Below are 14,680 nucleotides of genomic sequence, written 5' to 3'. Positions count from 1 at the left end.
CCCGATGTCAGTCTGAAACAGACAAGTATATGGAGAGAGGCAAGAAAAGGCATACCACCCCTTGTAACTGTCTCTTCCACTTTACAATGTTACCTTTCAAACGATGAGCTCAAAATCAGGGGTTCCCAACCTTTTTATGCCATGGACCAATACTTTTAAGCAAGGGGTCAGTGGACCCAAGGTTGGGACCCCGCTACTAGCACAATGACGATTCAAAGCATTCTAAACATTACTTTTCACGTGCTTCTGACATGAACCAGCTGAGGCTTTGTAAGGCATTGGCCAGGCTGCATTTAGTATTGTGAGCAGACTAAGAAAGGATGTGCTGCCATTGGAGAGGGTCCAGAGAAGATTCACAAAATGATCCCAGGAATGAAAGGGTTAATGTATCATTCGCCTTGACGTTCTTAGGCCTGTGCTTGCTGGAGTTTAGGAGAATGCAGAGGGATCTCATTGAATACCGCTGACTAGTGAAAGGCCTAGATAGAGCGAACATGTAGAGAAATAATTCCTACAGTGGGAGAGTCTAGGGCCAGAGGACACAGTCTTAGAATATGAGCATGTTCCTTTAGAACAGCAATGAGGAGGAATTTCTTTAGCTAGAGGGTGGTGAATCTGGGGAATGCCTTGCCACAGATAGCTGTGGAGGTCAGGTCGTTGGGTATAATTAAAGCAAAGGTTGATGGGTTCTTGACTGGTGAGGGCATCAAAGGTTACAGGGAGAAGGGGGTTGAGAAGGAAGATAAATCCACTGTGATGGAATAGCGAAGCAGACTCGATTTGCCAAATGGGCTAACTCTGTTTTATTGCCTAGGTGGAACCATGGGTTGTTTACTTTGTACATCTTCCATTTCACTATCGTAATTGGGGCTGTTTACTTAACTCCTGTTTAATATACAGAATGTCACTTGAAATGTGAATACCATTCATATCACCGAGCTTTGGAAAGCTTCAATTGCTTCGTACTTGGGGAATCATTAGTCATAAGTGCTGCTGATTAAAGTGTTTTTTCAAGATGAAGAATTCTTCATCTTTACTATACTCAGTGGCCACTTTATTAGGAACACCTGCTGCTCATTAATACACATATCTAAGCAGCCAATCATGGGGCAGTAACTCAATGCATCAAAGCATGCAGACATGGTCAAGAGGTTCAGTTGATGCTCAAACCAAACATCAGAATGGGGAAGAAATGTGACTGTGGAATGATTGTTGGTGCCAGATGGGGTGGTTTGAGTATCTCAGAAACTGCTGATCTCCTGGGATTTTCATGCTCAATAGTCTCTAGAGTTTACAGAGAATGGTGCAAAAAATCATCCAGTGAATGGCAGTTCTGTGGGCAAAAACACCTTGTTAATGAGAGAGGTCAAAGGAGAATGGCCAGACTGGTTCAGGCTGACAGGCAAGCGACAGTAACTCAAATAACTTTGCGTTACAACAGTGATGTGCAGAAGAGCATCTCTGAACACTCAGCATGTCGAACCTTGAACTGGACGGAGTTCAGCAGAAGAAGACCATGAAGAAACACACAGTGGCCACTTTATTAGAAACAGGAGGTATCTAATGAATTGGCCAATGAGCTTTTCTTTCTGCAATGAGATGCCTCAATCTAGATTTTTTTTTAGAAATCATGGCCTGCAATTTCACTGCAGTTAGACCTGCTGTCTACTTCCTTATTGAGTGGGGATGAGTTATATAGACACAGAATAATCTCCATTTTAAACCCTTTTTATGAAAGCATTTCACAGCTCGTTATAGCACAGTACTAATATCATCTGATTCCTCTGGCTTCTTCTGCTTGCTTGGGAGTGACTTTAAATATTCAAGGTGCCTCCTTGCATCTTCTTGGTTCTGACGTACGTAATACACCACATATGAAATCACCATGGTGAACCAGCCGAACATGGTGACCAGCATCGCTACGTCAGTCGTCTTTTTGGATAGGTTACAGAGGTCAGCCTCATTGGCAGCACTGAGGAAGGGTTTGCCAGTGTGCTGCTCTAGGACGGCAGTCTCACAGATGATGTTGTTGGCCGTTTCGTGCTTGGAGGGCATGTCGCGAAGTACCTGCTGGAGGGTGCAGTCGCAATGCCACGGGTTGTCAGAAATCTGGGCCCTGCCCTTGAGCTTGCTGAAGGTGTCTTTGTGCACGCTTTTGATTTTGTTGTTTGAAAGATCAAGCGTCTGCAAAGTGTCAGCCACCCCTTTGAATGCCCGCTCCTCTATGGATTCGATAGCATTTTTGGACAAATTCAGTACTTTGAGATGGTGCAGGTCTTTGAAAATCTCATTGGGAACAGACCTTATTTGATTCGAGTCCAAGTACAGTAAGGCGGTGTCTGGGGGAAGGTCCTTGGGGATCTCTTTAAGGTTTGCGTTGCTACAGCTTACATTTAAACTGCTGGCGTGAGAACACAGGCAGCCTTTGGGACACATGCTGGTGGAGTGGAAGCACAATGTCAAGAGCACAAAACCTTGCAGCAGAAAATACGTGGAGAGAGAACGAGCTACGAATAGGTCCATCAGCTTCATGCTGAGATATCTGCATAATCACATGGCCAATTACTTCATTCAACAATGTGCATGCAGAGTGTGGAAATAATTCTTTGCTCTTCGGAAAGCATCTTGGTCCGGTCACACTCTCCACTTACGTGGCATCAAAAGCATTATATCTGAAAGAGAATTGTATGCACGTTATAAATGATAGAGCCAAGTTTAAGTGCACAGTTTATTTAACATACAGACTATTTATTAATTTATTTAGATGCAGTGTCAATCAGGTCCTTTGAGCCCAAGTGCCTGTGTCTTGACTATATTGTCTTCTCATCCTATGACAATACATTGGGCACTAAGTGTTATTGTTTATGAACAATATTCTCTTAATACTGTAACGTTATGGCAGTGGAAATTTTGACACACTATCTTGTTGGTAATGGAATGCTTAGTTTTCCAGACATTGCACAGAAAGTCTTCTAGATGGTGGGACAATTATTTTGATTCCATTAAACAAATTAAATGGAAGTCAAAGTGAAATTTATTGTTATCCACACAAGTAGATGTACACAAAACTATGAAACGTCGACAGCGCTTCTCCCTATAGATGCTGCCTGGCCTGCTGTGTTCCACCAGCATTTTGTGTGTGTTGTTATTTGAATTTCCAGCATCTGCAGATTTCCTCGTGTTTGCTTTTTCCACTGAGGTTGGGCGGGACTACAACTAGAGGTCATGGGTTAAGGATGAAAGGTGAAATATTTAAGGGAACATGAAGGAAAACTTCTTCACTCAGAGGGTGGTGGGAGTGTGGAATGAACTGCCAGCACAAGGGGTGCATGCAAGCTCGATCTCAACATGTAACACAAGTTTGAATAGGTACATGGATAGTAGGGGTATGGCCCCAGTACAGGTCAACGGGGGCAGGCAGTTTAAATGGTTCAGTGTACACTCAATGGGCCAAAGGGCCTGTTTCTGAGTTGTACTTTTCTATGACTCTAAGACACTATGACCCACAGGTACGATGAGAAACTTTCTTGCAGCAAGTTGCTAAATGGTGGTGATTAGGGTTTTGCCAGCTGGTTCAAGAACTGAATGGTTGAAATGAGGTAAATTATAAATATATGTGAGGTAGATGTTCTTGTACCTGATGATGTGGGACTCTAGGCTTATGTATCTACACTCAGTGGCCACTTTATTAAATAGACCTGCACGTTAATGCAAATACCTCATCAGCTAATCATCTGGTACCAACTCAATGCATAAGAGCATGCGGACATGGTCAAGAGGTTCAGTTGTTGTTCAGGACAAACATCAGAATGGGGAAGAAATGTGATCTAAGTGACTTTGACTGTGGAATGAACAGGGTGGTTTGAATTTCTCAGAAACTGCTGGTCTCCTGGACTTTCACGCACAACAGGCTCTAGAGTTTACAGAGAATGGTGTGAAAAACAAAATATCATCTAGCGAGTGGCAGTTCTGTGGGTGAAAATGCCTTGTTAATGAGAGAGGTCAAAGGAGAATGGCCAGACTGGTTCAAGCTGACAGGAAGGTGACAGTAACTTAAATAACCATGTTTTACAAGAGTGGTGTGCAGAAGAGCGTCTCAGAATGCACAACATGCCAAACCTTGAAGTGGATGGCCTACAGCAGCAGAAGATCACGATCATACACTCAGTGGCCACTTTATTATGTATAGGGGATGGTCATACTGTGAGCGTTGAGGACGTTTTCTGATGAGACAGTTGAATGTTTGTGACAGCAGGCTGGAACAGTTTGTCTGACAGATGGCAAACCCAGGGAAGGAGTCTGGATGGGTGGATTGTGTCACGCACTGTGTCAGGCCTCACCTGCCAGCTAGGTGGGATACTCCTTTTGGATAAATCTCTGGGAGGTGTACGTAAGGAACCGGCATGTTCCCAGTCCGCTCGGGAGGTTAAACATCACCACAAATTAAACTTGGGCCCTCTTTACTCACTTGCTCATGAATGCGAGCACTAGATTGAATAAGAAAAATTATCTCCAGAGTCTAAAACAAAATCTCCTACCGGGACTTGACCACACTTTATAGTATAGGCTGGAGGATATTTTGGCACATCCCAAAAGGACACACAGTCTCTATCTGATAAGACAATATGTCAACATTTTAATTAAAACCGCTGGGCTCTGATCTCTTTGAAATTCACCCACTTCATCTCAGTAACAGAATTTTCAATGCACATTACATAAAGACACTCCTGCAATCCTATCTTCAAACCTAAAATCATTTATGAGGAAGCGGATGGAATTAGCTCAAGTCACAAGGAACTCGTTCAATATTTGACCTACAAAGTAGGCAGAGAGGGTCTTAAGCACTAGATTCTGCAGTTGCTGGAAATCCAGAGCAACACACACAAAATTCCAGAGAAACTCAGCAGGTCAGGAAGCATGCGTGAAAATGAATAAACAGTCGACGTTTCAGATCGAGACCTGCTTCAGGAATGGAAAGGAAGGGGGAAGGTGCCAAAATAGAAAGGTGGGTGGAGAGGAAGGAGGACTAGCTAGAAGGTGATAGGTGAAGCCAGGTAAGTAGGAAAGGTAAAGGGCTGAAAATGAAGGAATCTAATAGGAGAGGAGAGTGAATCATAGGAGAAAGGGAAAGAGGAGGGAAGATGATAGGCAGGTGAGAAGAGGTAAGGGGCCAGAGTGTGGAATAGAAGAAAGGGGAAAAAATTTACTCGAAGGAGAAATCGATGTCTATGCCACTAGGTTGGAGGCTACCCAGACAGAATATTAGGTGTCGCTCCTCCATGCTCAGGATGGCCTCATTGTGGCACTGAGGAGGACTGCAATGTTGGAACAGGAATGAGAATCAGAATTAAAACGTTTGGCCACCAGGAAGTTCCAGTTGAGATGGAAGGTGCTCGATAAAGCGGTCCCCCAATTTACGACTGGTCTATCAATGTGAAGGAGCTTTGGGAGCTTCCGGAGCTGTCTTTACAAATAGACGGCCCCAGCAGATTGACAGGTGAAGTGTTACCTCACCCGGAAGGACTGTTTGGAGCCGTGAATGGAGGTGAGTGAGGATGTGAATGGACAGGTGTAGCATTGTTTCCGCTTGCAGAAATATGTACCAGTAAGGAGATTAGTGGGGAGGGACAAATGGACAAGGAGATCATGGAGGCACAATCCCTGCAGAAAGCAGAGAGTGAGGGAGAGGTGAAGATATGATTGGTGGTAGGATCCCTTTGGAGATGGTGGAATTTACGGAGAATGTTGCTTTGGAGGTGAAGGCTAATGGGGTGGTAGGTAAGGGCACGAGGAACTCTATCACTGAATTGAATTGACTTTATTTCTTACATCCTTCACAGACACGAGGAGTAAAAATCTTTACATTACATCTCCTTCTAAATGTGCGATGTGCAATTCATAGTAATTTATAATAAATAGAACAGTCAACGTAATATAGAGTACACTCAAATCAGCGTGAATTCATCAGTCTGATGGCCTGGTGGAAGAAGCTGTCCTGGAGCTTGTTGCTCCTGGCTTTTATGCTGCAGTAGGCTTCCCAGATGGTAGCAGCTGGAATAGATTATGGATGGGATGACTTGGGTCCCCAATGATCCTATGTGCCCTTCTTACACACCTGTCCTTGTAAATGCCCTGAATCATGGGAAATTCACAACTACAGATGCGCTGGGCTGTCTGCACCATTCTCTGCAGAGTCCTGCGGTTAAGGGAGGTACAGTTCCCATACCAGGCAGTGATGCAGCCAGTCAGGATGCTCTAATTGTGCCCCTGTAGAAAGTTATTAGGACTTGAGGATCCATACCAAACTTCCTCAACTGTCTGAGGTGAAAGAGAAGCTGTTGTGCCTTTTTCACCACACAGCTGGTGTATACAGACCATGTGAGGTCCTCGGTGATGTGGATGCCGAGGAACTTGAAGCAGTTCACCCTCTCAACCTCAAATCCACTGATGTCACTAGGGGTTAGCCCGTCTCCACTCCTCCTGTAGTCCACAACCAGCTCCTTTGTTTTTGCAACATTGAGGGAAAGGTTGTTTTCTTGACACCACTGTGTCAGAGAGATGATTTCTTCCCTGTAGGCCACCTTGCTATTGTTTGAGATTAGGCCAATCAATGTAGTGTTGGCAAATTTAATTAGCAGATTGGAGCTGTGGGTGGGGATACAGTCATGGGTACACAGAGAGTAAAGGAAGGGGACTCAGTACACAGCCCTGAGGGGCTCCTGTATTGAGAGACAGAGGGGTGGAGGTGAGGGAGCCCACTCTTACCACCTGCTGGCGATCTGACAGGAAGTCCAGGATCCAGCTGCACAAAACAGGGTGAAGGCCGAGGTCTCTGAGCTTCCTGTTGAGTCTGGAGAGAATAATGGTGTTAAATGCTGAACTGTGGTCAAAGAACAGCATTCTCACATAAGCATCCTTCTTCTCCAGATGTGTAAGGACAGTGTGTAGAGCAGTGGCTAACGCGTCATCTGTCAATCGGTTGTGTCGATAGATGAACTGTTAAGGCAGAAGGAAGATTAGGTGAGTGCGGATGTCTGGGAAACTGAGGAGATGCTGGTGAGGGCAGCGAAGCCACATTCTTTGAAGGAGAACATCTTTGATGTCCTGGAAAGGACAACCTCATCATGGGAACAGATGCAGTGGAGATGAAGGAAGTGAGAGAGGAGAACAGCATTTTTACAGGAGACAGGGTGGGAATAGGTACAGTCAAGATAGCTGTGGGATACAATAGGCTTATAAAAGATGTTGGTCAACAGTTTGTCTCCAGAGATGGAGACAGAGAGCAATCGAGAAAGGGAAGGGAGGTGTCAGAACTGGATGAACTGAATTTAAGGGCAGGGTGAACTCACTAACCCTAAGCTGTAAGTCTTTGGAATAATGGAAGAAACCAAAGCACCCAGAGGAAACCCACACGATCATGGGGAGAATGTACTAAACTCTTACAGACAGTGGCGGGAATCGAACCCTGATCTTACAGCTAGTGCTGTAAAGCCATGTGCAAACAGCTCTGTTACCATGCTGCCCTTGTAAGTAAAGTTGCTGCTTTTCTAATCATGGCTATTTTAAATTATTTTTTCTTTTATTTTCCGAAATCAGAACACCTGATTCCTTACGTCAATACAGTCCTCTTTAATTGAGGTGCAGCCATATAATCAGGCCCTGCACTACTGTGTCCACTCACGGGGATGGGTGTGACCGCGTCGGAGTCGATATTTTCCCTGAGGGCTTTTACACAAGGTTCACTCGGCAGTTTGGTGCCAAGATTAAAATGTCTGCTGGCATGAGCAACTGTCATCTCTAACTCATGCCAAAGTATGGGGAAACATGCTAATTGGCCAACATGCTGAGCTGTTAAAGAGAAGCTCTTAAACCTTTTGGAAATATTTACGTTAACTAGAAGTGATAGATTGTTGTTGAAGTAGCAGCCAATCTGCTGTGGCACTCTCCCAAGCTGTCCTTAGTTGTACCATGGTCCAAAGATGTAATTCAAGGTTTAGCTTTTACAATAGTCTTTACAATTAAATATCAACATTATTGCCTCCTGCTCTGTGGCCATACTGTTGTCCAGAAAGAATAAAAACCTGCCAGTGAACAGGAATAAGGTAAGGCAGTTGAAGCAGACAAAGTAAATGTCCTTGTTCTTGCCATGTGGTTGCAGGAATGGAGGCTGCCATTTTGTGAACTGGTTAATAAACTGGTTCTTACAGATTCAGGTTCAGTTTATTGTCATTTAGAAACCACAAATGCAATGCAGTTAAAAAATGAGACGACGTTCCTCCAGAATGATATCAACAAAACGCATAACAAAACAGACTACACCAGAAAATCCACATAACGTTTGGCAATCCCCAATCCAGAGTCTGAGACAGGCTGCTGCGTATTAATATCGCGCTACCATCTTAGCGCATTCCCCAGAAAGGAGCTCCAATCCCACCAGACAAACAAGACCAAAAACTAAAGCTACAAGACCTGCATAAAACCACATAGTTACAACATATAGTTACAACAGTGCAAATATAGCATAATTGATTTAAAAAAAACAGACCATGGGCACAGTAAAAATAGTCCAAAGATGTTAAAAGACTATAAGTTCGAAAGAAACCACCACACAGTTTTCAGAAGTCCTCAGGGTCCCAACAGACTCGTCATCCCACGCCGGCGGCAGAAGGGAATACCCCCGCTATGGACTTCCACGGTGCCGCCCAACTCGCAGCACACAATGAAAGCGCCGTCAGACTCAGCCTCACAGACACAGCACACGGTGAAAGCAACCTGATTGCTGCGGACTCCGAGTCCGTTGAACCTCTGAGCCTCTGATCATCCCCTCTGGCACAGCTTCTCCGAGCACGATCCTCTGCCGAGCGTATTAAGACGGCCCTGCCAACGGCCATCAGCAACGCGACCCCGAGGACTGGGGGCCTGTTCTCCCCAGCAGAGACCCGGGCCTCACAGCAGCAGCAGCAACGAAGAAGGTCTTCCTGGAGATTTCTCGATGTTCCTCCGTGCTCCCACGTCCGTTTTTCATCCGATTATGGAATAATGATGGACTCGGGAATAGCTGAGAGGGTGAGAGGAAGGAGTAAGGAGGGAGGATGGAGAAATTACTGGAAGTTAGAGAAATCAATATTCATGCCAACAGGTTGGAGGGTGCCCAGATAGAATCTGAGGTTTTGCTCCTCCAGCCTGAGTTTGGCCTCATTGTGACAGCAGAGGAAGCCATGGACTGATGTGGACAAATACCTGTTAAATGATTCATTACAAGGAAGTTTATATTGTGCTTGTAATGTATCCAAGGCACTCTCCAGGGCAGGGGTTCCCAACTCCTTTTATGTCATGGACTCCTACCATTAACCGAGGAGTCCGTCAACCCCAGGCTGGGAAGCCCTGTTCTAGAACCTTATTCAAGTGTTTATGGTAAGGTATGTTATGCTTTGTAACTTCAAAACCTCAAACTAATTCAAAGGAAGACATGGGAGTCTGAAATATGAGTCTATCTTCACGTTTACTTTAAGCGAGACACGCACATATCAGGTGGTGGTGTGATGACGAATGTAGTTCAGGTATTTATATATATAACCTGTAATGAATTCTTTATAAGAACAAAAATGCCTAATCACCCAATATATATACAAGATTACTCAGATATTACTGAAATATTAACTACACAACAGTACAATTGACATCCCTTTTGGTCGATAAGATTAATAACGTTTACTTTCCTCTTACTTACTGCCTGCTGCAATTCCTCCATCTCAGTCCGTCCTTGGCCTTATATTGCCACACACAGAAGTGGAAGGATTCTCCATTCTGTAACAGTTCTGTTTCACCAGTCAGGGTTGGTAGCCCTGAGCTGAACCCACAAACCTGGAGGCTCTGTGGACCACTCTGAGTCTGGCCTCCATGTTTGGCATGGGTGACCCTATCAAGAGCCAAAGCATAATTCCAAGATTGAAAGGCTTTTCATATGCAGAGGGTCTGATGGCTCTAAAGCCTGTAGTTACCAAAATTCAGAAGAATAAGGGAGAGGATCTCATTGAAACCTATCGAATGTTGAAAAAGCTTGATATAGTGGATGTGAAGAAGATGTTTCCTATGGTGGAGGAGTCTAAGATTAGAGGACACAGCCTCAGAATAGGAGGACGTCCATTTAGAATGGAGATGAGAAGGAATTTCTTTTGCCAGAGAGTGATGAATTTGTGGAACTTGGTGAAACAGGCAGCTGTGGAGACCCAGTCATTGGGTATACTTCAGGGAGAGGTTGATAGATTCTTGATTAGTCAGGGCATGAAGGGACTTGGGGAGAAGGCAGGACACTGGGGCCTAGAGGGAAATGGATCAGCCACGATATAACAGTGGAGCAGACTCGATGAGCCAAATAGCCTAATTCTGTTCCTATATCTTGATTCCAGCCAGCATAGCTGACTGCATCACTGAGGCACACCAGCCTCCAAACCATGGCAACATTGTGGTCCTCTTGGAGGTACTTTCCTCTGCTAAACTTTATTTACAATATCTGCATCAAAATACATACAAAGCGAACTCTTGTTCTCAATTCTTTAGGTCAGATTGTGCTTGGGCATCCTTATTAGATTAAATAAGATTTATTTATTAATTTCATGTATATTGAAACATACAGTGAAATGCGCCAGTTGTATTAAGCACCAGCACAATCCGAGGACATGGTGGGGGCAGCCTGCAAGTAGTGCCACATCTTCCAGCACCAACATACCTTACCCACAATGCTTGGCAGAATGTACAACAAGTAGCAACAGCAGAACAAACTCCTTTCCTACCCCCACCCCCCCACACACACAGAGGACGGCCTCCAACCCCTGGACAGGCCGCCTCTGAGCCTTTGACCTCCTGGCCACGGCTCCGGACCTCCGTACTCACAGATGTCAGGCCTCTGACCTCCAGACTTGCTGACCTTGAGGATTCCACCTCCAGACTTGCCGATCAGAGACCTCTGACCTCAGGACCTGCTGACTAACCTCAGGACTCTACTCTTGCGACTTGCGGACCACAGATCTCTGGCCCCAGGACTCACTGACCTGAGAATATCAGGCCCTCATTCTCAGGGGCCCACAGACCTCAGTCCTTGGACCACCATCCTCAGGATCTCCAGCATAGGAGTACTCCAAACTCCAATTTCTCCCTATTCCTCCATTTACCCTCTCTGTTCTCTCGCTCCCTTCACCCCTGTCCTGAGCTATAACCTGACTTCTAACTTCCCACACCGTCATCAAAAACCATCCATATGACCCCCAAAAACAGTAAACGGGAGCTACAAACCTGACAGATACTGCAGTTCAGCATTACCTAAAAAAACGTTCATCATTAGTTCTGTCATGTACTAACTCTAATGACTCACACAGCTTGCTGCTTCACAGCAAGACACTACATCTCTATGTCTATCTCTTAAGACAGCGGGAAATAGTCGATCATTCAAATTAATTATAAGGGTACTTCATTAAATAAAAGCCCATTACAATGTCAAGACCATCTGTACTGTGAGTCCTCCACAGAAACAAACACTAAATACTGCAGCAACGCTTTTAGAGTAAACTTATTATCAAAGCACATACATGTCACTATATACAACCGTATTCATTTTCTTGTAAGCATTCACAGAAAGTACAAGAAACACAATAGAATCAATGAACGATGGCGCCCAACAGGATGGACAAACAACCAGTGTGCAAAAGACAACAAGCTGAGCAAATACTGAAACAACAAATACTAGTAATAAATAAGAAACAAATATTGAGAGCGTTGGTGCGTGGCCTAGTGGGCAAGGCATCAGACTAGTAACCTGAAGGTCACTGGTTCGAGCCTCAGCTGAGGCAGCGTGTTTGTGTCCTTGAGCAAGGCACTTAACAACACATTGCTCTGCGACATCACCGGTGCCAAGCTGCATGGGTCCTAGTGCCCTTCCCTTTGACAACATCAGTGGCGTGGAGAGGGGAAGGCCTGCAGCTTGGGCAACTGCCGGTCTCCCATACAACCCTTCCCAGGCCTGCGCCCTGGAAACTCCAGGCGCAGATCCATGGTCTCTCGAGACCGATGGATGCCACCACATTGAGAGTATGAGCATAAGATATCGGAGTAGAAGTACGCCATTCAGCCCATCGAGTCTGAGACGAATATGAGATGAAAAGTCCTTGAAAGTGAGTCCATGGTTTGTGGGAAGTTCAGTAGTGGGATGAGTGAAGTTATCCCCTCTGGTTCAACTGTTCCTGAACCTGGTGGTATCTGATGTCCCCAACTGAATTTCAGATGCAAGTGCTTGAAGGCTGAATCAATCAGATAAATCACTTAGATTAAGTTCAGAAGGCAGACCAAAGTGCAAGGATTGGAATGATCAATAATTTCAAAGTAACTTTATCATCAAAGTACATGTATGTCGCCATATACAACCCTGAGGTACATTTCCTTGCAGAAATTGATAGATAAAAAGGAAAAAAGCTAAACATTAACAAAGACTGACAAACAACCAGTGTGCAAAAGAAGACAAATTATGCAAATGAAAGTATAAGCAATATTGAGAGCATGAGTTTGAGTCCCTGAAAACAAGTTTGTAGGTTGTGGAATGAGGTCAGCATTGTGGTGAGGGAAGTTATCCACACTGGTGGGTGTCAGGTAATATCTGTTCCTGAACTTGATGCTGTGGGACCTGAGGCTCCTGCACCTCCTTCCTGATGGCAGCAGTGAGGAGGAGGAATGGCCTGGATGGTTGAGGAACTTTGATGATGGATTCAGCCTTCTTGTGTCACTGCTCTTTGGAGATGTGGTCAATGGTGGTCGACACAGTTATGCATTGTTATACATTTTTTAACAATTATCTGCATTAAAATACTCTAAACAGATTTGAAAAGGTCAGATGCAGTGTAAAGTTATCCCCCATTTCCATTTAACATCGAACTCTCTAACTTCCATTAATTTTTCCCTCTATCTGTTCCCTCTTCCTCAATTCCCCACTCTGGCTTCCCTCTTACCCCTTCTCTTCTCCTTACCTGCCCATCAGCTCTCCCTGGGTCCTCTTCTCCTTCCTTTTCTTCCATGGTCCACTCTCCTGTACTAACAGTTTTCTTCTTCACCTTTATCTTTATCTTTTACATCTATCACCTCCCAGCTTCCTTCTTCACTTCCCTCCTCCACCCACCTGGCTTCACCTATCATCTCCTCACTTAGGGAGGTTTAAAAGGTGAGCAGTGGGGCACTGAGGAGTGTGGCTGAACAGAGGGATCTGGGAATATAGATCCATAATTACTTGAAAGTGGCTTCACAGGTAGATAGGGTCGTAAAAAAGAGCTTTTGGCACATTGGCCTTCATAAATCCATATATTGAGAACGGGAGTTGGGATGTCATGTTGAAATTGTATAAGATGCTTGTGAGGAGCCTTGTGTGACTTGTATTGTATTGCCAAGACTGGAGTATTGTGTGCAGTTTTCATCACCCACCTACAAGAAAAATGTACAGAAGATTAAACCAGTGCAGAGAAAATTTGTAAGGATTTTACCAGGACTTGAGAACCTGAGCTATAGGAAAGGTTGAATAGGTTAGGACTTTATTTCCTGGTACATAGAAGATTGAGAGGAGATTTGATAGAGGTGTACAAAATTATGAGTGGTATCGATGGGATAAATGCAAGCAGGCTTTTTCCACTGAAGTTGGGTGGGACAACAACTAGAGGTCTTGGTTTAAGGGTAAAAGGTGAAATGTTTAAAGGGAACATGAGGGGAATTTTTTCACTCAGAGGGTGGTGAGAGTGTGGAACGAGCTTCTAGGCATGAGTAATAGATGTGGTTTTGATTTCAACATTTGAGAGAAATTTGGATAAGCACATGGATTGGAGGAGCATGGATGGCTGTGGTCTGAGTGCAGGTCAATGGGCCAAAGGGTCTGACTGCAAATCAATATATTTCACACCCTGTAAGACAGTGACAATAAACTTGATTCTGATTCTAAGATCATACCTTCTTATAGACAGTAACCAAAATTTGAAAGGACTATTAATAATTTCACATAATATCATTATTTACTTATTTATTGTGATACAGCACTGAGTAGGCCCTTCCGACCTTTCAAGCCAGGCCACCCAGCAATCCCCTGATTTTAATCTGAACATTATGAATCAACAATTAACAATCACCAATTAACCCACTAACCAGTGCATCTTTGGATTGTGAAGGGAAACCAGAGCAGCCAGAGGAAATCCACATGGTCAAGAGGTGAATGTACAAACTCCTTACAGGTAGAGGATAAAGCATTGTATTAATCACCATGCTACATTTTCTTGTGCCGTATAAAACTTAATTTAAAACCTAATCTCTTTATAGGATTTGATCCTTTGTGGGTGAAGCACCATCGTTAACTCTCTGGGACGTGAGGTGAGACATCGGCTTTTACTGACTGGAAGAAAGAACAAGCAGTGGTTGACCACCATACTACATCCTGGAGACTGAGAGTCCGGGCTCAGGCCTCAATCGCCTTTATACCGGGGTCTGTGGGAGGAGTCACAGGAGCAGTCAGCAGGGGCGTGTCCAGACAGGTAGATGTAGTTCACCACAGTGGGCGATGAACATTCCATTGTAAATTCAAAGATGAAAGATTACCTTTATTTGTCACATATACATCATAATGTTTATATGATGTTGCATTGCGCTGATGCCACAAAAC

At 44.4% G+C, this 14,680-nt stretch overlaps 1 protein-coding gene across 1 annotated transcript in view; it reads right to left on the bottom strand.

The window, feature by feature from the left end:
• Positions 1-1,752: 1,752 nt before the first annotated feature.
• The window catches only part of lrrc3b (leucine rich repeat containing 3B), a 54,801-nt gene continuing 41,873 nt past the window's right edge, over positions 1,753-14,680 (bottom strand). Inside the window, exon 2 of the mRNA XM_059945762.1 lies at positions 1,753-2,672. Coding sequence (XP_059801745.1) covers positions 1,753-2,532 — 780 coding nt within the window. The 5' untranslated portion in view covers positions 2,533-2,672. The remainder of the gene's footprint in view (positions 2,673-14,680) is intronic.

The sequence above is a fragment of the Hypanus sabinus genome, chromosome 20 (genome assembly GCF_030144855.1).
Source record: "Hypanus sabinus isolate sHypSab1 chromosome 20, sHypSab1.hap1, whole genome shotgun sequence".
NCBI lineage: Eukaryota > Metazoa > Chordata > Chondrichthyes > Myliobatiformes > Dasyatidae > Hypanus > Hypanus sabinus.
The sequence above is the reverse complement of the archived record's forward strand: the minus strand, read 5'-3'. Positions and strand labels throughout refer to the sequence as shown.